The sequence below is a fragment of the Leptinotarsa decemlineata genome, unplaced genomic scaffold (assembly GCF_025532065.1).
Source record: "Leptinotarsa decemlineata unplaced genomic scaffold, Ldec_3_MD MMD2_tig00002974_RagTag_RagTag, whole genome shotgun sequence".
Lineage (NCBI taxonomy): Eukaryota > Metazoa > Arthropoda > Insecta > Coleoptera > Chrysomelidae > Leptinotarsa > Leptinotarsa decemlineata.
The window spans coordinates 8,440,105-8,464,177 of record NW_027412578.1 but is presented as its reverse complement, the minus strand read 5'-3'; the positions used below and the strand labels follow the sequence as shown (position 1 = coordinate 8,464,177).

The 24,073-nt window shown below is 34.0% G+C and overlaps 4 protein-coding genes across 8 annotated transcripts in view; 2 read left to right on the top strand and 2 right to left on the bottom strand.

Annotated features, from left to right (window-relative positions):
* The window catches only part of Crag (DENN domain-containing protein Crag), a 30,995-nt gene extending 22,479 nt beyond the window's left edge, over nucleotides 1-8,516 (bottom strand). For 3 of the 4 annotated variants that reach the window (XM_023161559.2, XM_023161567.2, XM_074177373.1), the window contains exons 1-3: nucleotides 7,863-8,516; nucleotides 7,272-7,599; nucleotides 5,326-5,668 (exon numbers count right to left, since the gene is read on the bottom strand). In XM_023161559.2, the coding sequence (XP_023017327.2) occupies nucleotides 5,326-5,668; nucleotides 7,272-7,599; nucleotides 7,863-8,163 (972 nt within the window). In that variant the 5' untranslated portion in view covers nucleotides 8,164-8,516. The remainder of the gene's footprint in view (nucleotides 1-5,325; nucleotides 5,669-7,271; nucleotides 7,600-7,862) is intronic. The other variant, XM_074177372.1, reaches the window with a different exon arrangement.
* Nucleotides 8,517-9,598: 1,082 nt separating this feature from the next.
* Nucleotides 9,599-10,526, top strand: Tbca (Tubulin binding cofactor A). Its single transcript, XM_074177370.1, has one exon. It carries the CDS (start codon nucleotides 10,146-10,148, stop codon nucleotides 10,497-10,499), a length of 354 nt encoding a protein of 117 aa, XP_074033471.1. The 5' UTR covers nucleotides 9,599-10,145; the 3' UTR covers nucleotides 10,500-10,526.
* An 18-nt stretch (nucleotides 10,527-10,544) lies between these two features.
* LOC111506453 (programmed cell death protein 7) lies at nucleotides 10,545-13,830 on the top strand. Its single transcript, XM_023161523.2, has 5 exons — nucleotides 10,545-10,731; nucleotides 12,123-12,505; nucleotides 13,065-13,251; nucleotides 13,313-13,559; nucleotides 13,645-13,830. Exons 1-5 carry the CDS (start codon nucleotides 10,545-10,547, stop codon nucleotides 13,766-13,768), a joined length of 1,128 nt encoding a protein of 375 aa, XP_023017291.2. The 3' UTR covers nucleotides 13,769-13,830.
* A 3,209-nt stretch (nucleotides 13,831-17,039) lies between these two features.
* LOC111506438 (uncharacterized) lies at nucleotides 17,040-23,688 on the bottom strand. 2 transcript variants are annotated; one of them, XM_023161511.2, is made up of 4 exons: nucleotides 23,665-23,688; nucleotides 22,137-22,200; nucleotides 18,392-18,643; nucleotides 17,040-17,406 (listed from the first exon to the last, which is right to left on the bottom strand). In XM_023161511.2, the coding sequence occupies exons 1-4, from the start codon at nucleotides 23,668-23,670 to the stop codon at nucleotides 17,126-17,128; spliced, it is 603 nt and encodes a 200-aa protein (XP_023017279.1). In that variant the 5' UTR covers nucleotides 23,671-23,688; the 3' UTR covers nucleotides 17,040-17,125. The 2 variants fall into 2 exon arrangements, with proteins under 2 accessions (XP_023017279.1, XP_023017271.1); XM_023161503.2 differs by lacking the exon at nucleotides 23,665-23,688 and adding an exon at nucleotides 23,288-23,381.
* Between the last annotated feature and the right edge of the window lie 385 nt (nucleotides 23,689-24,073).

Sequence of the window (24,073 nt, the reverse complement as noted above, 5' to 3'; positions counted from 1 at the left end):
GAAATATTTTAAAAATATTGCCAAACATATAGACTTTTTTTTGTATTATTTATTAGGTACGAAAATTCTTTAATAGAAATTATCAAATAATTATAATTTCCTCAAACTAAAAAAATGTCTTTGATGTTTTTGGAAAATATATGAACTGTTTCAAATTTTTTATTTTTTCAGTCAATTTATTAAAAACTGCCAAACAATTTGAAATCGGATTATTCTTTCCCTTGGTTAGTATAAATTGTATCAAGATGAAAATCACTGAAACTTTTTGCATTATGATAATGTAATTTAGAATGTTTTAATAACTGAATGTTACTTTTCAGGAAATTTTTACACAATTTATATACTAATTTATCTTTTTCAAAGAGTATTACATGATTCAAAGTCATATATTAGTCACTTTGTATAATTCCAAAGATGGAGTAGCCATGGTTTATTGAATATTATCTTTATAGCTTCATTCATTAAACAATAAATTATACTTTTTTCCTATTAGTACAGGATGACCAAATTGTAACGAGATATCAAAGTCGAGAGAGAAGATGGTCATCATATATTAGAATTTGTATATGAGCATACAGTTTCACACTGTTCATATTTTTTTGCTCACAGTTCATGAAAACTGTCTTTTCTAAGTTCATTGTTAGATTGAGATCATTCAACCATTTCTCAATCTTTTTCATATCTTGGATTATCTTCTTCAACCTTCCATTACAGTTGATTATTGATTGATTGAAGGTTTAACATGACATCTAGATTAATTAATTTACATAGAATATACAGGGTGTCCCTGGACTTCCTCTTTTCCTCTCGGGAATGTATAGATGGGGTCAAAATATCACCAGTACTTCATATAACTTTTTTTCCTAAAAGTCTTCGTAACCAAGTTACGGGCCCTCGAAGTTACAAAATGAAAAATGTTTTTCTTTGATAACTTTTCAAGTGAATATTCAAAATCATTCAAATTTTGGTAATTGACTAAACAAATGAATTCCGTCGATGAGCTTTCATGCAGGAGTCAGTTGTTTTGCTACAAAGTCAGGAACGGACTACCCCCGATGGTCCACACCCCAAAACTTTGAAATGACAGATATTTTTCAATATTTTTCAACAAAATAAGGTTACTTGGACAATTTTATGAATAAAAGTACTCGTGTGGAAAGTCGATCGGAGCAACGAGTCTTGATAAAAATGTAGTTCTACTCGACGACATCAAACCCGCTCGTCCATCATTATTTGAAATGAATAATTATCAAAGCAGAAATAATAATGATAACGTTAATTCAACAACATTTATAACAGGAATAATATAAAGTATGCTAAAATGAAGTCGTAAACAAAAAGTACAGTAGCTATATGGAAGTTTAAGTCACAATTGTGATAGCAGATATTTTTTCAAAAGAAATATCAAGTTCTGTAGATTCGTGGTGTTTTTAAACTAACAAGCTACTCCACTATGAAATATCGAATTCATTCCATATTTTGTATGTACATAAAACGTGTGGAATAATCACGTTTCGTGTTGATCAGTTATCTGAATCTCATGAAACTCAACATTCGAATGTTTCAAATTCTTCTTCACAGCTAAACTGTTGAGGAGTTTCACTGATAATTATAATTTTATGGGAGAAATTCTTTAACACGAATCTAAATTTAGCTGAAAAAACGCACATCGGAAAAAATATTTACTATACTAATAAAAAGCAAACGAATGAACTACAAAAACGGCTGCACATGATCAGGTGAAAAATATCCAGGGAATAATTATGTTCCATTTCTTTCACAGATGTTGACAAAAAAACCTTTTAGAAAGTTTTGATAAAAAATGAGAAACTGGAATGCGATTTTGTTTTGTTGAGTGGTGCGTTGTCATATGACTATCATTGTATTGTCAATATTCTATAGGATATTTTGAATTTTTTTGATATGGCCGAACAGTTTACATTCAATGAATATGCAGATATGCATGTATTTTATGGACGAGCATTTTGTAATGCCGCAGAAGCTCGTCGTCTGTATTCCGAGCATTTTCCCAATCGAACGGTACCGTCAAGAGAAACATTCGAGCGTGTCGATCGCAGCTCTAGGGAGACAGGTATGTAATAATTGATAATTAATTTGAGCACGTTGTTTTATTTCGATATTATTGTAGGTACAGTTTTGCCAAAACGAGGTGGTGAGGGCGCTCCTAGGACTGTACGTACCGTTGTATTGGAGGAAAATATTTTGGAAGCCGTCGCTGATGATCCTTCAATGAGCATCAGAAATCTATCAGAACAGTTCCATACATCCAAGTCCACTATTCATAGAATAATTAGGGAACAACTGCTCCACCCATTTCACATCCAGAAGGTACATGCCATGACACCTCAAGATTTTCCAGCACGACTGGAATATGCCAATTGGTTCATGGATAGGCAAAGAGAGGATATGACTTTTATTAATCGAGTTTTATTCACTAATGAAGCAGGTTTCAGTAGAGATGGAGTTATCAACTCTCATAATCTCCATATATGGGCCGAAGAAAATCCCCATGGGATATTGCAAACCAAACACCAACGGAAATTCAACGTGAATGTTTGGGCTGGTATCATAGGAAACCATCTTATAGGACCATTCGTTCTACAGGACCGATTTAATGGAGAACGTTATTTGGAGTTCATTCAGAACGATTTGAATGGACTTTTGGAACAAGTTCCATTGCAAACCCGAAGAGATATGTGGTTTATGCATGATGGCGCTCCTCCTCATTTTAGTTTGATTGTGCGTGACCATCTGAACCATATTTTCCACAATAGATGGATTGGTAGAGGTGGGCCATATTCATGGCCATCGCGGTCTCCGGATTTAAATCCATTGGATTTATTTCTGTGGGGGCATCTAAAAAGCCTTGTTTATGCTACACCTATTCACACAAGAGATGCATTGTTGAATAGAATAACATTACATTGTGAAGCCATACGAAACGACCCTGGAATGCTATTTCAAGTACAGAGAGGGTGTCTTCGCAGACTAAGAAAATGTATAGAGAGAGAAGGTGGTCATATCGAGCAGTTTCTGTAGCGGACTTTTCATTTCTGTTTGCTCTTGAGGCTCTTGAGTTTCGTTAGTTAAACGTGTTTGCATTATAAAAATTCGTTATGAACATTTTACCTATCATTTCCATTTTCCTTAAAAACTAATATTTTCGAATAATGGTAGACATCTCAGGATAAATGTTGTTGAATTAACGTTATCATTATTATTTCTGCTTTGATAATTATTCATTTCAAATAATGGTGGACGAGCGGGTTTGATGTCGTCGAGTGAAACTACATTTTTATCAAGACTCGTTGCTCCGATCGACTTTCCACACGAGTACTTTTATTCATAAAATTGTCCAAGTAACCTTAATTTGTTGAAAAATATTGAAAAATATCTGTCATTTCAAAGTTTTGGGGTGTGGACCATCGGGGGTAGTCCGTTCCTGACTTTGTAGCAAAACAACTGACTCCTGCATGAAAGCTCATCGAAGGAATTCATTTGTTTAGTCAATTACCAAAATTTGGATGATTTTGAATATTCACTTGAAAAGTTATCAAAGAAAAACATTTTTCATTTTGTAACTTCGAGGGCCCGTTACTTGGTAACGAAGGATTTTAGGAAAAAAAAGTTATATGAAGTACTGGTGATATTTTGACCCCATCTATACATTCCCGAGAGGAAAAGAGGAAGTCCAGGGACACCCTGTATAAATGATGGCTTTATTGCTTTGTGGTCTCAATCATGTAAAATTATTTCATATTCAATACATTTTACATATAATATAATCACAAATTATTTCAGTTATGAAAAATACCACGTTGTCAGATTGAATATGCTGTAAAATCTTTTAAAACAAATTCAAATGTTGAAGACCGCTAGATCATGGCCAAGAAAAGTTTTGTCGGCTTCTACGGCAGACATCTTCAGTAAACAACTGAAGACGACTAGTAACAGAGAAACCTCAACTTCCTTCGAAATTAATTAATATCTACTTTAGGGGTATTATTTCCTATACCCCTGATGTAACCGAACACCAAAATATGGTTGCAGCAAGACAGCGCATCCCGTTTGATCACTAAAACAACTCACAAATGGTGTTTTTGAACCTTTGTCGCTGGATTAGAACATTGTATCTCCTTTATTCTGATATTCGTGGACAGAGTCTTCTGTCGATTCCATATATGACGTCTTTGTAGGCTTTTCAGGCTGGGATTCCAGTAAAGCATCGGGGGGTCCAGCTTAGCACCACTGATGAGACTTGGAAGGGGCGAAACAAAGCTGTCTGGCATTGGATCAAGAATGCTTTGTTTTTTAAGGGTCTGTTTTCTTCTGAATTGTGTTACTGTTATTGTACAACATCATTCAATTAAATGTAATAATTTTCAAGTGTCGTTATTGTTGTTGTTTTCTCAACTTATTTCGATAATTTTATTGATGATTCAATAAGTTCAATGATTGCTCGTAATGTTTACCAAAATTTGTCATTGTTGATTTTGTTTAAATCAACAGATTTCACTCATATTGTACACATCAACATTTACTCACTTCCTTACAGTTGTTTGAAATATTAAGTTCATCAAACAATTTTATCGAAGATTGATTGACCTACATATCATTCTTGTAGGAACATTTATTTCGCCAGAATTATTGTAAGTGTTCCATTGTTAATAAAAAATGATTCATAAAGATGTCTTCAGTATATTTTTAAACCACTAAATCTTTCATGAAAGTTATAAAATAAAAACTTGTTATAAGTTAAAAGTTATAAAAAAAAATTGAAACTCAACTTTCAACATTGAGTCTGACATAATGAGTCGGTAAGCAAGAAGTGGAAGAATAGTCATTTAATGTAACATACAAGTGATATTGCATGATATACAAGTTCAAACAATATTATTTCACATCAAATACCATCATATTATTCATTTTTCTTGTCCTTTGAAAATTGAAGTAATAGATTCAAAAAAAATTATACAAACTGTAAGAAAAAACCCTTTCGTAACAACTACTTTCAGATCTTACGCTAATTCACAAATTAATCAATGGGATCATGAATTCCCCGGAACTTGCTGAATTTATAACTTTAAATGTGAATCCAAAGGGAACAAGAAATACAGAAATTTTCAAAATACCCTTTCATCATACTAAATATGACATTCTTTCGAAAAATACCACAAATTTGTGTTGTATTGATTGGATATTCACCTTTAACCCGAAAAATAGCTATCAGTGTATATTTGCTATCATTTTTAAAAATGAAACAAAAAGTTCTACTGTACTTCAATAACAGTATTAAATACTTACATGCAACCACCTCAACCAGGTTTGGAAATCATCAGAGAACGGCCAGTGTGACAGAACACAAATACTTTTATTAACGTGTAGTGCGAAATCAGAGCCCTCGGATAATTTGAGAAGTTCTTTTTGTTTAGGTGAGAGCTCCTCTTCAGAAATTTTTTCGTAGAAAGTAACAGCAGATCCATATACTTTATGTTTTGCATCTGAAACAGTCAGAACGAAAGTGCTGAAGACAGGTTTAGGTTGGGTTGCTTCTTGTGGCCATAGCTCTAGAGTGGCACCCATCGGTAAGCAGAATAAAGGCACTGAATTTGGAAAGGGAAAGTCTGCTAGATCTTTTGTTGGATACCTAAAAAAAATTAAAAATATTGGGTGAACTATACAGGGGACTATCAAAATAGTTGCCCACAAGACTTTATCATCCTCACGTGATTCCACAAACTTTAAATTGTTGAATGTTTGTCATTGTATTTCTTGATATATGAAATATTAAAAAAAAGAAACTATATGCAGAAAAATCATAAGTCAATTCAATGGCATTCCCATTTCCTAAATTGTCAATAATGGCAAACCATTTATATTTTGTTGGTAGCAGTTTAGCCAATAGTTGTTAAAAAAAAAAGGTTTTACGATCATTTACCACTGTTTCAAAGCACTATTAGTGTCAAAATAAATTCCCCAACAATGTCTTCAAATCCGAAACAGTAAGACATTTTTTTTGTAACTGACTATGGGATAAAATTTTTCATAAAATATTTGGATTTTTTTTCGAAAATATAAATCATGACATTATAAAAACAACAACAAAAATTTATTGTCGCTCCGGGGCGACTTCATTGATTCCAGTGGCGCATTTTCTTTTTCAGCTGCAAAAAAACCCGGAAAAACCTGCAGCACCATATCATCTGAAGATCTTGATCTGCCAATGTCCTCCCTCTCATAAAACAAAATGTATGGTGTTTCAAGAGGCTCCAATAAATTTAATACATCGCCAGAACACGTAGTGACACGACTATCGTCAAATTTAACTAGTCCGTTTCGTCTTTGACCAAGGCGTAATAATGACCAGATTCAACCACAGCGAGCAATGACTGCATGAAGATTATAATAGTGGTCTGCTAGATTGAAATGTTCATCTATAGATGATACAGATACATGTAAATAAGTGTTTCACAGGCAGAAAAGTTCACTATTTCAAAATTGGCCAGCATAAAATTTTCACTGAATTGTCATTTTAGTGACAATATTAATGATCTCAACTGAGGATGGAAATAGGCCTGCAGGTAAGATATTTTGAAAAAAACATAAAAATATATTTAGTTTAATTCAGTGATCATAAAAAAAACAGTAATGTTTCTTTGTTAAGTGTTTCATTTGAAAATGTCCATTTGTGAAGAAGCTACAATATTCTTTTACTTTTGTTTTTATGATTGATTTTAATTCAGAAGTATTCATACTGTGTGTAATGATGAAAGCATGATAAATGTTAAATTTTGCACACTTCACCGTTCTTATTCAAATTTCTGTCATTTTAATGGCATTTTTGTAAAAAAGAACATTACTCTATAATGAAAAGCAAAGGAAACAATATATTTCCCAAGAAAATATTCATAGTATACAATTTTGTTTATTATGTATATTGTATATTATATTCATAATATACAATTTTGTATATTGTGAACAAAATATAATAAATATTCTAACTATTCTGTCAATCGCCCATAGACAGGTGTTACACGCTCAGTTTGGCATCAGTTCAGTCCATGACCTTGATCACGAATGAACTGATGACAAACTGATTGACCCATGAACGACATTACTCTATGTATGATATTACTGATTAATGATAGAATAATGTTGTTCATGGGTCAATCAGGTGATCAAGGTCATGGACTGAACTAATGCCAAACTAAGTGTGTAACACCCGTCATACAGTCATCTACAAAACATACCTTGAAAGAACTGCAGGTTTGTAAGTGAGCAGCTTGGCTCGATTCATAGACTTTTTATAGCATAGAAAAACATCACTGCCAACAATTCCTTTGTTGAGATTTTTGTTTATACAGCAGAAAGCGTGAGGAGGAGATTCACTCTTACTAGCTATTACAACACAAACGTCTGTCACGACCAAAGCATTACAAGGCATGGAAGCTAGCCCTCTTCTGTATGTGATGAAAGTTTGTGATGTGGAGTTATTTACATTAGCCACGTTACCGCCAACACTTTCTTTCACAACTCCTGCGTCTTCCATGAGTCTTTCTTTGCCTTCATACATAACACCTAAAAGTAATTCATGAAAGTAAGTTTGTGAAGAATGAAGTAATTTTTGACTGTTTCCATTAATTCAAACCAATGTTATGAATGGAAAAATATTGATTTTAAAATATCTCTCAGAAGAATTGCTTCTAAACTCAAACTGAACCCAGAATTTCTAGTGAAAACACCAAATGTCATATTAATACTCTTTCATTCACTAATAGAGGAGCAGAACAAATTTTTCCAAAAATGGAGTTATTCATTTTGATGAAAATAAAAAACTTTACCGATATCAACCAAAGGGGGTTTATCTCTTCCTCTCCTGATGCACAGAAAACATTCATTGGTGCGTAAACTCCCATGGTTTAGGTCAGCAGTCAACCCTGAGGGAGTCCTTGTAATGACCTCGTAATCGTCTGGCTTAGTCTCCCCCAAAGCTGGGAATATAACACTAATATCTGTAATAGGAGGCTGTCCATGGCTAGCTTTGAGATTGCCTCCTTCCGAAAGAGTAGTCTCATCCAGAGGTTCTGGATCATCTGGTAGACCAGCAACAACAAAATAATCTGCAACTCTCCTCTCGTCCATTTGAATGGACTTCAAGTATCTAACACCTGAAATATGAATATAAGGCACCTACGCTTTGTATATTTTTATTTACTTTCTGGGTAAATAATTGTTTACTAGAACGGATGTTTGTCTCTGTCACTTTCATCGGTGATGACTCATCGCAACTTGCGTGTTGATTATGACTGTGGCAAACTAAACAAACGTAGAGAACAAAACAGATTATCTTAAATTGACTTTCATATTTACTTATGAGTCTTTCTTGACTGATAATATAAATTAATTTATCAATCCAGTTACATATCATTTATTTTCACTTTCATCGGAATTTGACAATGTTGACATTGACAAATGGACATGTTCCAAACTCCATTTTTTCAGTCATAAGCACAGTAGCAGAGTAGAAAGCTTACTATGTCATAAGTCTAATCGGTTTTATGCGAAACAGCAAAACACCAATATATCTGGTAATCGTTAATAATACTGATGACGCCAACCATTTGTATAGGCCAAATTGTGTTCGAAGGGACAAGGGACTACTCAAACTTGGGGTGCATACTATCCAAAAAAACAAAAAGAATTGTTATTGTAAATGCCATTCTTTTTTTCCTCTTCTTTTTAATTTTTTTCTATGTATTCACTTTACGCTGTTTTTTCTCACTGCACAAGACAAGTGTGTACTCACTTAGAGTGTAAGAGAAAAAATATGCTAATGTGAAATTTTCTAATTCTGCCCTATTATTAGTATTATTTTGTTACATATTATCAAAATGCTGCTAATATTCTGTATTGACATTTCCATGAAATTCTGCATTGACACCTGTCGGATGAAATCCAACGCCCTTCATGATATTAGCTCAGCTTTATAGTCTATATACAAAGGTATATAGACTATATAGGGAGGGGTGTAGTTGTTTTCTGATAGGTGTCAGTCTACTACTGTGTAGGTAAGGGAAGACCACAGAACTATAATATAGTTCTGTGTGTGGGGAAGACTGGCCTGAACGAATTTTCCTTCAGATAATTCAATTTATGTCTCTATTCGATAAAACGGCATCATCAATTTTGTATTATAAAGAAATGAAAGTTTCATTTATATCTCCAAGCAGTTTTCACAGCTTTATTGTTGGTAATATATTTGTTAAAATCGAAATATTTTAAAACAGGCATATGCGTGTTTTCTATCAAAATGAAATTTCTTTCCACGGAACCGCCTCTGAGACGTTATTTTGAGAAAGTGAAACTCATCGGGGGGCATAGAAACCAAAAAGTGTAAAAATTTTACCCTTGCAGAGAAATCTATTTACACTGTTCCTGTTAAATAATGTAGGAATGCTTACTCTACTACGGGAAATCGTTGATGTATTTGATCTAGTATTTTTTTCGTTTCTCTTCAAGTTTTTTGTTTTCAAAGATACTGTGAGCCGGCAACACTGTACTCAAAGTTTGAACACAGTATGGAAAGAAAACGTTAAATTTTGATTCATTCCTATTCTGTAGTTTAAAAAATACGTTTTTTGTGGTTCGAATGTTTGAAGTGTCGAGGAAAAATGGAAGAGGCTGGTGATCGTGATAATCAGAATTTTCTGACATCGTAACTCTTTCATTGCGAGAAACGTCCCTTGATTGATTCATTTATTTTCTGTAGTTTGAAGGAAAAAGTGTTTTGTGATTTAGTTTGAAGTGTCGGGAAAAATGGAAGAAACTGGTGACCGTTTTGTGATCGTGATAATCAGAATTTACTGACCGCGTGACTCATTTCATTGCGACAAACGTCCTTTGAATATATATGTTTTGATTCACCTTTATTCTGTAGTTTGAAGGAGAAAGTGTTTTGTGATTTGAAGGTTTGAAGTGTCGGCAAAAATGGAAGAAACTGGTGATCGTTTTGTGATCGTGATAATAAGAATTTTCTGACAGCGTGACTCATTTCATTGCGAGAAAAGTTCCTTTGAATATATGTTTTCAGAGGTATTGATCTATATTTGAAAATATTGTGTATAATGGCTGATTCACGTCTGAGAACCATCAAAATCAAAACCGGCGTGGTAAAAAGATTGGCAAAAGAAAAAACTGTATATGAACTAGAAGCAGATCAACAAAAAAACCGCATTGAAAAACTGAAAGGTCAGGGCAAAGATGAATATGAAATAAAAAAGCAAGAAGAAGTTCTGAATGAATGCCAAATGATGGTTCCTGATTGTCAACGTAGACTTGCAGTTGCTTTTGAAGAATTGAAACAAATCCTTGAAACTGAACAGGACTTAAAAGAGGATGAATCCTACTTAACTGCACAGAAAGTTTTGGAAGAAGCCAAGTTACAGTTGCCTAAGGCCAGTGAACTGCATATGTGTTAATTTTGAAGTGTTTCTTTCAGTAAAGACCATTACTAAATTTTTATAATGAACTTTTTAAAATATCAAAACTTTTCTAATCGTAGTGTTAATCTTGAGGTGTCGGTTATAACGGATCCTAGGACTAATATTTTGCAAACGCTGTACAGTCAGTCTAATGATGAGCTGTGGATAGATTCATGGCTGCAGCAAAATAATATCTATCACCCTATTCCTAAAATAAAGATAAACAAAGGTGGGTATCTTTTGTTATATTATCCTTGACTTTGTTCAAATTGACAGCTTCGATCTCTTTAATCTGAAACATTTCTATAATCCTTTATAAGGACAGGATAAATGTAATCATTGTACCTGTACCTTCACTGTGTGTGATGATTAATGTCATAGTTATTCATTCTAATGGCTCCTGCTAGTTCTCATCAATTTTTTATTGAACTCATATTTTTGTCCACTGATCAACAATCTTAAGTTAAGTCTTAGTGCTCCCATTTACTTCAACAGATATGGTCACTCAAAAGTCAAAACTTGATGACATCTTTTTTCACAATTACATGCTAGGACCTTTATTAAGTAGTTTCAGATGTTTTCTTGGAATAAAGAACTTCTATTTCACCAAAATAACCTTCGTTTAGAATCATGTTTTGGTTATTATTTGTTGTATCAATAGTCAAGTATTAGGAAATGGAAATTATATTGAAAAATCTTGAAAATGTTTTCATTGATGTGTAAAGGGTACTTCTTTCAATGATTTCACTTCCTCAACACAAGTTTTTGACATTGTAATGTATGAATAATTCATTTCATCAACAAATCCATTGAACATAGACAGCTGTTGAATTGTTTGTATCTCAAATCTTTTTAAGTTTATGATTAGTTCGTTGTTACTGTTACGGTTTCAATCCCCGCGATTGCACGTGATTAGGAAATAGTGGTCAATAACAATTTGGTTGCGATCTAAAATATAATGCCGCTTCTTATCTCAACACATGTACATTTTTGTTCATAAATAAATAATTATATAAAATACAATTAGATTGAAAAGATGTAACTTCTCCATATTTAAAAAATGCTGGGTACTTCCAAAGAAACTAATTGACTTTGAAATAACGTCTTCACCAAGATGTGTAGATCAAGCACATAAGTTTATTTGATACAAACCAAAAGAAGACGCCCATTTGAAGCAACTACTCTGCAAGTAGTATAAAGAAAATGTCTCTTGAAAAAGTGTCATTTAGTCAAGAAAAGATATAATTTTGGGATAACCGAAAATTTTTATTGAAAAAAATTTAAGGTGCAAGTGAGTAAAGGTCCACAGCATGCGATTTTGAAAAGAAAGTGTCATTTCACAAGTTTTTTATTATTAGAAGTGAGATCCAGAAATAGTGGATTTTTCAACTTTTGAGTGGTAGTATCTTTGAAAGTTTCGTTTTAACTTGCGATTTGTGAGCAGCAAACAAAAATATGTGAGTCTCTAATAATTTTTCAAGTGCCCTGAGCCATTAATCGCTTTTAATACCAAAACTGGATATAATGCAGTGAAATAACTTTTTGTATTGAAATTCATTATTTATACATGTATAATTAGACATTTCTTCAGATTTAACAAATTTATTTTGATACTTTAAGCTGCCAATGTGATCTCTATCAGTGATGCCCAGTCTTCTCTCAAAGAATGCCTCATGCTCATGGAGAAACTTACAAAAACCCAACAAGATTTACATGATAATGTTGACAAAATACCCTCTGAAGAATGGAAGCAGAAAACTATCGAAATCGGCCTTATAAAAGATCAGTTTACCAAGCTTATATCAAAGTTTGAGAGCGGTGAAGCTGTTTTTGCTTTGAAGAAAGCCATCGATAAACGAAAGAAGAAAAGATTAAATCTGAAGAGAAAAAAAGAATTCAGAAAACAAGAACTTCAGGAAAAATTCCAAAACAGGGAGAAGTTACATAAAACGATTGATCAGTGGTTGAGAACTAAGATGGAAGAAGTGGACAAAGTGAAAATGGTAATTATATTGTTTGATTTCTCAGAAAAACATTAAAATGTTTAATTAATAAATGAATGAGACATTTAAATATTCATGTTCATAGCGTTAACTTAAGTTTTTTTCAGTTATCTGTTTCTGCAAATTGAAGAGCTACATCAAGAAATACACATTTTTATCAATCTTCTGACAAGTTCCTGCATTTATAAACAAAATTTTTCGCAAATTTCACAACATTTATTCGTTTCAGAAACAAAAAACTTTAATTTCGAAAAAAAAACAACTTGAATTCCATCAAACAAACATGTTTTTTATCGTTTCCACTACACGAGCAGCAATTGAATTGATACATTCTTCACTTTACAAAAACACAGACAAAACACTGAAACCTTTTGATCTTTCAGCCTGTCGATGGGACATTTCATTGTTGACAAAAACATTCGCCAGCGATACAATCTTTGAAATGTTTATCAAAATTGACACAGTTGCTGTTTTGTTGTGGTTTGGTCTGTTTGTCCGCCATCATAGTTACATCTAAAAATGTACCAAATTTATAGACTTTAGCAACATTATTTTGTAGGAAGAGGCTATGAAAAAAGATGCTGACTGTGTATTGGCTGAAGTTACAAAGAAAAAATCAGATGCCAGGAAGCAGTTAGCCTTAGTTGCTGCTTTAACAAAACTGCGATCCATTAGAGATCAAATCGCCACTCAAAGAGGGGAAAAACGATCTCTGGAGGATGAAAATGCATTTAATATAACAACAGGTAATGCATTGTTGAAAGCAATAATGAGAAATCCTTATAACTTTTGTACTTCTGTCTCCAGCAAAGTTGAAAAATATGTGGGAGTCATCTCTTAGAACGTACACCATTGAGGAGCAAGGTTTGAAACTGATGTTGGAGAAAACTGCAAGCGAGGATTCCAAAACTGCTCGCGTGAAGAAAGATCGCAAGCTATTGGAGGAATGGCACGATATACTTTTTGGACCTAGGCAGGTTATACCGCCAGAGAATGCCACCTATTGGGCTCTTACGTCTGCTGAGAGGGACCTTGATACATTTATTGCGATAAGGTTAGTGCTGTTGTAATACAAACATTGCCACGTTCAAAAGTTTTATTTTTCTAATGTTGGGTATCTTATGTATATTTTTTTTCAGGAGGAGCTGGGATACGTTTTTGGTTTCTCCCACAAATGAAATGGGTTCTAAAATTCCTATTGGGTGGGCTCTTCCAGATGTTGAGGCTGATGAAAATTGGACTAAGTATTTGGCAACTGTTTAATTTATTTTGAATATGTATTTGCTTATATGCTTACTTTTTAATAAAATATTTTTAGTATTCCATATTGGGTCGGTCTGATAATTATTTTGTGATGTCAGCTGATATGCATAGCAGGTTACTGATAGGTGTAGTAATCATAACAAAGACAAGTAGATGATTCTGCAAATTTTCGATATACTCTTATGAGAGGCAAACATTCGGATGCAGGTAGGTCTTGAGGTATAAAATTCAGAAAGTATGAGGTCTGTTCAAAAAGTTTGGCGAATTTTCATTTTTCTCAAACATTATATATATTAATTTTTCATTTGGTTGTTGAATCAAACTTGGCGTGCTTTTTTGGTCTTGACTCTCCTGGGCTCTTCCATTGGGACGATTGGATGTTGATATTGATCTCATAACTATATACCCATGATTCGTCACCAGTTATGACCCCTTTTGAGCAAATGCGAATCGCCGTTGACGCCATTCTACAATTTTTGAACGATGCTCATGCGACGGTTTTTTACGTTAAGATTTAGCAATTTTGGAATGAACTTTGCTGCCACATGCTTCATGTCAAAATTTTCAACAAAATTGCATGGCATGAGCCAAACGATATGCCAAAATTCTCAGCAACGTCTCTAATAGTGATTATCGATTATCCCTAACAATTTTCTTCGCTTTCTCAACATTTTTATCGGTTGTTGATTTGCAGGTGCGTCCAGGGCGAGCGTCGTCATTCATGTCTCGACCTTCTTTGAAATAAATGTACCACTTGTAAACATTTTTGTGACTCATAGTACAATCACCGTATGCCACTGTCAAAATTTTGAGTGTTTAGAACACTTGATTTCATTTTTTTCACAAAATTTCATGCAAATTTGATCCAATTTTTCGGTAGCAAAAAATCTCCGAACACGCAAAACTTTTATGCCTCCTGCAAACTAAACATAATAAACTGTGAACATATGTTCGAAACAAGTGTACCAACATACAAAAATCCCTAATCGAATGTAGGTACGAAGCCCGCGACATTTGAACATTTACCTTATTTTTTTAACAAACCTCGTATATTGAACATTGTGATTGATATCATCTTGAATGTATTTCTCGAAAAAAATGAAGGATTTCCCTTTTTGCAAAATCGATTCGTTTCAGATCTGGTTCCATACCAGAGATTTTGATACCTCCCATACCTGGTTCAGTGCCTATATATGGGGTTGATGTGGTCTGGCATACTAATCAGCTCTTTCATTGTATGCGCGTCATGGCACCCAGTATATACCGTGTGTTCCACTAAGTGTTCACAACGCTCACGACCGTAGTTTTTTCCGTTGGACTTGCTTGCGAGCGTTACTGTCGTAAACTCGAGTGGAATGGATTAAAGAGCGTAGACCTACGATATTGTATGTACGTGTGGCAGATACCCGACGGAAAAACAACAACTAACCCAGCTAATGCCGCGCAGAAAGTTGAATTAAAACCATCAGGCACCTGTGCAACGCCTTTGATTTGGAAGATTCGTCGCAATTTATTTCCCACTATAAAAAGCAGAAATTAATTCGTTTGGTTGATATGACCTACTGATCCAGTTTCGAGGCACTGCGCCGATCCAGCTATTTCGCCGCTCCGAGCAAAATAATATTTGCCGCCTTTTACCAATGCGTTATTCCATAGATGGTGTAATTTTAACCTATAAAAAGACAAATTTTCCCTGTCGATATTAATGGAACAAAATAAGGCCTGCACGTCGTCTTGAGTTCATTCAGATTGGAGCCCAGCTCCCTTACCCTTTTAGCTGATTTTTCTCGAAGAGGGACAAACGGGTTCATGACTGAGGATATAGTGGCGGCATGAAGTCCTCAGACATCAGTACCGGTCTTCACGGTGTACCCCTACCTGGCTGGAGTGGGATGGATGAAAAATCTATTCGTCCGTTAACGGGGGACATGAGGGCCTCATTCGACAGAGTGTCGGGGCCTTTTATATCGGGAGGGGTCCTCTACAGCATAATCTATAGCTTCCCTAACTAACGGATTTTCGTGAGTTTCCGCGCTATCAAAAAATCGCCGATTCCTCGACTGAATGGACTGCTGAATGGAAGACAGCTGCAAATCTCTGCGGATGGCTTCATTCCGCACGAACCAAGGCGCATTTACAATCATCCTCATTAGCTTATTTTGCAATGTCTCCAGAATGGGAAACAAAATAAGCTTCGTTTTAAGATATTTATTCAAATCCAGCATCTTTCACAGCTTGAAGGACGCAGACTAAAATATGATGGAAATTTCAGTGATGTCAATTGTAATATATTATATTCTAACAGCTTTTGTGTAGGGTGTGTTTTTTAGCCCCCCCCCCCTAGATCGGGCGCTGGCCTCATCATCAGTACCGGGGCCGAGCATGGTCTCCTCAGAACAGAGTGAACCGTCTGTGTGTCACGACCGAACAAATATAATTCCAGCTAGTCACGAGTTACGAACTCTTTCTGCGGTCTATCAGGTGGTCGTATCAGCCAAATTAAATTAATTTCTGCTTTTCATAGTGGAAAATAACTTGAGACGAGGAAAAGTGTAAGGTGTTTGTGTTTCCTCAGTTCTTGACAAAATCTCAGACCTGTCACGGTTATATACAAAGATGTCACTAATATTTTATCAAATCGACAATTTAGTTTACCTTCTAACTCTGAGATGCCACTATCATATAATACCATCCATAAAGTTATTTATCTGGACAAAATTATTTTGATGATCAACCATATTTGTTCCAGACTGGGGCATATGTACTAGTTTCTGACCTATACTGATGAATATTCATCATATTCATGGATATAATGAAAACATTTTTTCCACGACAGATCAAAAACCCTGTTTCATCAGGAGATGACTAATCATCTCAGCATCATCATGATAATGAGTCATCTACTGAAGACGCAAACTTTGTTGGTGAAACGTGCGCCGAGAGGTGTATTGAAATTCTAGTGATTGGGAAATGTACTTGTTTTTGGATTCTTCAATGTGTTTTTTATATTCTAGTATCCTTTTATTGGTTAGTCAGTGTTCTTCATTTGAATATAGCAAAATCGTATTTTTAAAAATGGACCACCAAACTTGAATTGAAATAAATTGAACTAGGTTTGGGGGATTTAAACTGTTAGAAGTAAAGAAACAGATTCATATTTGAAAATTTGGACTTGAATTTCGACGCAAGAAAAATTAATGGCGTTTTCTTCTTTTCTTCAAAAACTTCGAAAAATGCAATATTTCAAGCTCTCCTTTAAAAAAAATCACAATTTTAAAAAAGTATAAAAATATATTCAACAATAACAAACAACAAAAACAAATAAATATGTACAAACACCAAAAATAAATATAATCTTCAGTGGTATCCCCCTCCTATATCTCCCCCGCTGCTGTACGAAGAAAGCCCTTCACCCCCAAAAGATCCGGAAGGGAGCGACTCGTACCCGGCGTAGCTACCTCCTACCCCTTGTTCGCTGGCGCCCAGAACATGGCTGTATTTTTCGGCGAATCCGCCCCCTCCCAAGGATCCTCCGTAACCACCGAATTCACCGCCGCTGCTGCCGTCATGGCCCCCGGCGCTGTATTTGGCGGAGGCTACGAAGCTGCCTCCGAAAGATCCCTGGTGTTTATCACCACCTGAAAATTATAAATTGAATGGGTGCAGAAGTACAAAGGGACATATGAGAAATGAGAAGCATCAGCTCGATATGTTTAGCCATTGTCTATTAAATCTTTAGACAATGGTTTAGCGAAAATGATTTGAGAGTCACGCCCTCTACAAATTGTAATTAAAGAACCTCCATTTATCAGGTTTTCAGTACGTTTCTTTGGACAAAACAAACAATAAAAGTTATCTACAAAGAACCGTCGATTGAAACTGAAAAAAGTTATTTGACACCTCTAATATGTCTAATTATCTGTAGGGTGATTACAAAAAAATGTGGGTAAAAGTTCTCCTAAAGTACGCTTTACCAGTGCTGCCGTTTCTGAAATAACTATTTGTACTAGATTTCGAAATAAAATGAATCAAATCGAATGAAATTGTGTTAAATTCTTCTTCTTCTTATCGGTTGTCCTTGGTTTTTATGACTAACATACATTCTTTTGAGTAGAAGCGATGACATCTCCCCTTACGAAGACGCTATCTAATATCGTGAAACTAAAAGACAAGCCGTTTGTCCTTCGAGGAGAGTTGAATCCAGCAATACATTTGTGGAATAGCGTAGCACCACTGATAAGACCAATGTCTATAGACATTGCAGATATAAAAAATAAGAATTGACAAGTGTCAATTGAAAGATTTGTATATCTTAGTTTTCATTCTTTGAACTAGTGGCATTTAGTTTAAACCGTTGGAACCTAACCCAAGTTTCAAAAAAACTTTGATAATTTCGGAAATATAACGATGAAATATATCTTCATTGCTTATAAACAATACTCAAATATGTGTCATTTTCCTGGTTTCAGTGTTTTGTCGATCTCAAACATAGTGTCGTCGTCTCTTTTCTCATCAGGTCAACTAAAAGGTCGCTTTAATAATGACTATTGGTAGAGGATCGTTCAATTATTTTCCAGGATTCATGCACAATTTTGAATTTCTTACATCAATTATCGTTCTTACCGTGATCGGTGAGGTCAAAAATTTTTCCTTTGTTATTGCCGCCCCCTGTCCCCACGATGCTCACGCCGTGATGGAAATCTCCGCCGTTTTCACCGCCACCGTGTTCGATGGCACCGTAACTACTGGCGGCACCTTCATATCCGCCGTCGCCGAAACCGCCTCCACCACCATAACCGCCATCGTCACCATTTAAACCAACAGCTCCTTGCCAACCACCTCCACCTCCATTGCCGCCGTAACCGCCTCCTGAAACTAAAAGTTTGAATTCCAAGTTAATATCATCAATTTACCATTGAATACAATCCCACTGGGTACGTTGCCTATGGCCTCGCATCGAATAGGGCCACGCCAGGGCGTATGAAAAAAGCATCGTGACTGAAGGCAAACTCAAGAAAGTGCCCCGAAATTTCCAGTTAGAGGTCTCATAGCTTCCTGAAATATGTGCAAACCAACGAGGATGTACACAAGTTTGGTCAGTTATTAATGACCTAAGAGGTGAATCAAGGAAAATAATGGTTGATATTCCACATAATCGTAACACAATCAACGAATTTTACTGCACACTTTCTTATAAACTATGTAAGCAATATTCCAGGTCAATGTACACAAATTTGTAACCAGTCCCTGTGAAGATGAGATTGAAACTCCGGTAAAAAACAATAGTACAACTGTTAGGTTAGGTTAGGTATGACTCTGCCGAACTCTTAAAACTTTATTTGGCAAGTACAAAGTATGTGCTCTGCTGTTTCATCAATTTTCAAACAGAGGCGATACACTCTCTGTCTTACGACAGTCCGAGTCTCTGCATATGATGATTCAAATGACAGTGACCTGTAAGAAGGCTATTAGAAATCGTAATTCATCCCTACTGTAGTCCAACAACTGTTTGGTCATATGTAAAAACGCTCTCAGTTGGAATATTCAAAAATCCTTTCACAAAACGAACTTAGGTACATACAAAATTTCAGACTCCAAAAATATAACGGTATGGAGGAACAGTTTTGAAAAGGTAATTTTCATATGTAAATGCGCCCCTTTTACTCCACGGGGAGATCCCCAGTTAAAATATTTGAAAACCCTTTCTTAGTGCGCATCTAAGACCTATGTACTTATAAGTACCTATATACCAAATTTCAGCTTCCTAGGACTTACCAGTACGAAGAAACAGAGATAAATAAGTGTTAAGTGAGTGACTTTTACTTTTATAAGTGTAGATTTAGGTAGGTACAAGGTAATTTCAGTAATTTCATCTTCATGAATTTTAAAAAAAGCACCTCTAACTCCAAAATGATCAGTTGACAAAAGGGACTTTCTCATTGTTAAAAATTAATACTAACACGTATAGTTATTACAAACAACTGAAGAAGGTCTTTAATTAGATAACACATCCTAAATAGACAAAAAATTTACTAAAATTGTTTGAAAAGCGTGTAGATGGGTATTATTACAATAAAAACGTTGAAATTTATAACTAATTTCTTTCATATTAGGTACGTAGGTAATTCTCAAATTAGCCGTAGAAAAATATATAAGTATCATTTTGGCCGAAAATTACATCTTCAATTCCACTAAAATTAACAATTTGAAAGACAATTGGCAGTGTCTTGTGAAATTTGGTATACTATTAATGAGAAGTCCTAATTATTTACATTGGAAAGTATCATTTATCTCTGATACCATGCAAAAGAAATACGATTCCATTTTTCCATTAGCGGAACTGAAAGTGAATGTCATTAATACCTATGTACCTATATTTTATTCAGATTAATCGATGAAGCGGTTAACAGCAATATGACATTACTTAATAATTCCATCTCAAATTTAATTGGTACTTTCTCTTTCACTTCAGACATGTGTTACTGCCGTAAATGTAATCAGTTGGATGAAATCCAGCCACAATATAACTAATATAGAGAAATCCATTATGAAGTGCATAATTGCCAATTTATCTGTATAATTGAATGTGTAATGTTTTCCTTATTGACGTTGGGAATGACTTATAGCTATAACTAAATATTTCATTTTTGTTCCGTATACTCGAATTTCATTCATTTTTTTAAGTTTACATGACTTATTCTTAAGAACTATTTTAGCAATTTTCCGTCAATTTATAATTTGATAAACAGACAATATAAGAGATACCTACTCATGTTCTTGCATGTGCAAAAGATAAATCCAAAAATATCTCTCTCGTAATATGTGTTCTTTGACTATATCTGCAAATTTTCTGGTGATCAAATTTAATGTTTTTGAAAATTGGGGGGGTTTACCAGGGTTCTGTTTTGTGTCGCTTGCTCTTTCTTTTTGTTAATGATGTGTCTGAGTATGTGAAAGATTGCAATAGCAGAATCTACCTGAAGCTGTGTGATAGTTACATTTGACATAAAAAAACCTGAAATATTTAAGATAGTATCGTTGAAAAATAGTAATGTATTGTTGGTCTTAGTTAGATCAGTCACGTGTTATTCAAATTTTCGGTTAATATTATGAATCTAGTGAGAAGAGTGTGTCTCAAAAGTATTAGCAAATCTAAAAATTTTAAAATATTTGTGGGCGATATAAAATTACATTTGATCTATTTCAATGGGGTAAATGAAATAAATATAAAATAAATGGTACACTTTACTTTCTTCTTGGGAACGGAAATGGAGATCAGGAGGGTGGAATTTAATGGAGTAGTTCTAGTCAGTAGCTATAAGGATGTTTAATATTGAACAGCACCTCACGGCTCCAACTACATTTCTAAAAGAAGATTTTTTATTGACTTTATAATATTACATAAAAAATCGTTTATGAACTCACATTAAATAATTAGAAAGCCTATTAAACATCTTTGTCAAGTGTTTTTGTAGATACATTTGAACTATTTCCCCTTTCATAAACATTTTATGTTTTTTACCACTTTTATTTGTAACTAACGTTACTGCAGTTTCGTTCTATAAAGTTATTTTCAAACTTATACATTAAACTTTAATTAATGTATAAGTATAATGTATAAGTTTGAAAATGTCCTTATAGGACGTTAATTACTACATTTATATAGTTAATGTATAAGTATATGCATAACTGTATGGCTGCAGTAACACACGTTACTGCAGTTTCGTCCTATAAGGACATTTTCAAACTTATAGGACTAAGTTTGAAAATGTCTTTATAGGACGAAACTGCAGTAACGTTAGTTACAAATAAAAGTGATAAAAAACATAAAAAGAGTCAATTCTCTTTTCTTCATATGCGTTTTGCAATACAAAATATTATAATTCTATTCATTTGCTCATATATTTAAAGAAAGTACTTTAACACTCGATATAATAATAATCGAAGTAGAATATCATAAAATGCATTCAAGGATCGTGTTGTGTCGAAAGGGAGAGTGAAATGAACTTTCTTCGACGTTGAAAGAGAATGATTCCGATCTTTTTGTTTACAGAATCACAACCGCAAGGAGAAGTGATTAACACGGTTTCATTTTATTTGAAAGGAGGAATTTCCACTTCAGCAAAAAAACTCAGTGATTGTAAAAGTCTGGAGTCAATTCAAATAGATCGTTTTGCTGTATTGAACAACTAGAAAGGTATAATGACTTCAACAGTTTTCGCATTGAGGATATGAAAATGATTAGGAGAGAAATTTTAGAATGTAAATTAAAGTATCAATTACTTTTGTCAGAATTATTGTTTCAAAAATCAGGGTGATAGAAAACACTAAACACTATAGGCACAATATTGAAAATTTGGATACTCACCACCAATGTCTACAAGGGTTGGACTAGAGTTTCCCACTACACATAGTGATGCAAGAAGAAGATACTGAAAAAGAGAGAAACATATTCCAATTATGCAAAAATTCATTAATGTTTCGGAAAAAAACAATTAGTCGGAACACGAATGCACAAGAGAATCCAAATATATAGCACCTTTTTCGGAAAAGACTTACTTCAACATCATTAAAAGAATAATAATAATAATGAATAAATATGAATAAATGTTTGGTATATTACTTCTGAGGCATACAAAATATACCAAATGGTTATATTGATACTAGAATAATAAAAGGAGGTTACACAAGGTTCAAAATATAAAAAAATACTTTTTTTGGTGAAAATATTTGTTTATTATATAGAAACCCTTTTCTTCAAATCATTAAATATGTACAAAAACATTTTTTCATAAATTCTATTTCTATATGGGTGGGTTACAACAACTGAGTAAATTACCTTTCAAATCTAAATAAATGACTTCTATGACGCAAAATTAAATCAAATATTCACTAAGCATTAAACAAACAAACATTCAAAATGGCCGTACAACTACTTTTGAAATGATTATTTAATTTGTGACTGTCTCCAATAAAAAAAAAACATTCTCTATTTAGCCGATTTGATATTTTTAAATTCGACAATCCAAAAATTTCACTATTGAAACTGATCACACTAAATATGGGATGTTACCGTTACCTCCTTTATGATATTGCATAGAAATGGTTCTTATTTCAAAATATTGTTGATCATGTTCAAATTATGTTTCGGTTATTCTGCCTGTAGTTGAAATTTTAGTGTATTGAAGGATATAGGTACATTTCAGTACATAGTGTAGGTTATGATTTGATTCAGTCAAATAAATTGGATCAGATATGGATTCAAAAGTTTATTCTAAACTAGATTTAAAAAATATTTTCAGTGTTGGAGAAAATTTCAGGTACCTAGTCAAAAACAATTATTTATTGCTAGAAAACTAATCAAATGAATTGAACTTGACTTTTATTCGCCTGATTCCGCGATGATTCTGTGAGAAGAAGATACTGTATCTCCTGTACCGCCTTTAACTGAATTTTTAAAAGAATATTTTGTCTTATTCACGAGATCATGAATCCGAGTAGAAATTCTCGTCTTCTTACCTTGTACATATTACAAACAAAACCTGAATCAATCACTTAACGAAATGTATGGAAGACTGATGAGTTAGAATGGCGTAACTCACTTTTATAGTTGATCACAGAAAAGGTATTTGCGCGGGGGGCGAATGTTTGACACTGAGCGAAAGTACTTCTTTCTCTGCAATCTCTGCATCTACGAAGTGGACGATCTCAACGAGCAAATCCCTAAATATATGCTCTACTTATCGGTAATTGAACTAAATCAGATTGTTTTTTGAGGAAATGAAAGCGAGAGGGTGATTACTTTTTATGTACTGATGAGTTCACGATGACAGTTAAATTATGAACTCTCAGACTTCTATTGGTGCTACAATAGCTGACAATATTTTTTACTATACCTTCATTTTGTCGTCGAACTTCTCCTGGAATGTTCTAGCAAATCTTAGTGGAGATGTTTAATTCCAGATCAAATTTAAAAAAAATAAAATCTTCAGAATCAATGAATAGTGAGATGAAATGGGTTAATAACATTCTTTGTTCACCATACAATATGTTCAAGCTAAGGGAAGATAGCATGGAAAAATAGCAAAAGATACAAAGTCGAATAAATATAAAAAATAGCTCATTTCAGAGCTTATATATAAATGACGTTTGAAACTTCAATAATTGAACGGTTATGAATTGAAAGTCGTATTTTTTTAGGAGAGATGACTTATTGCGAAATACATATTTTGGCTTTCTACTTCTCTATAAACGATTATTGGTATCGGTGAAATTGTTGTCAAAAAGACCAACTTATACTGGATG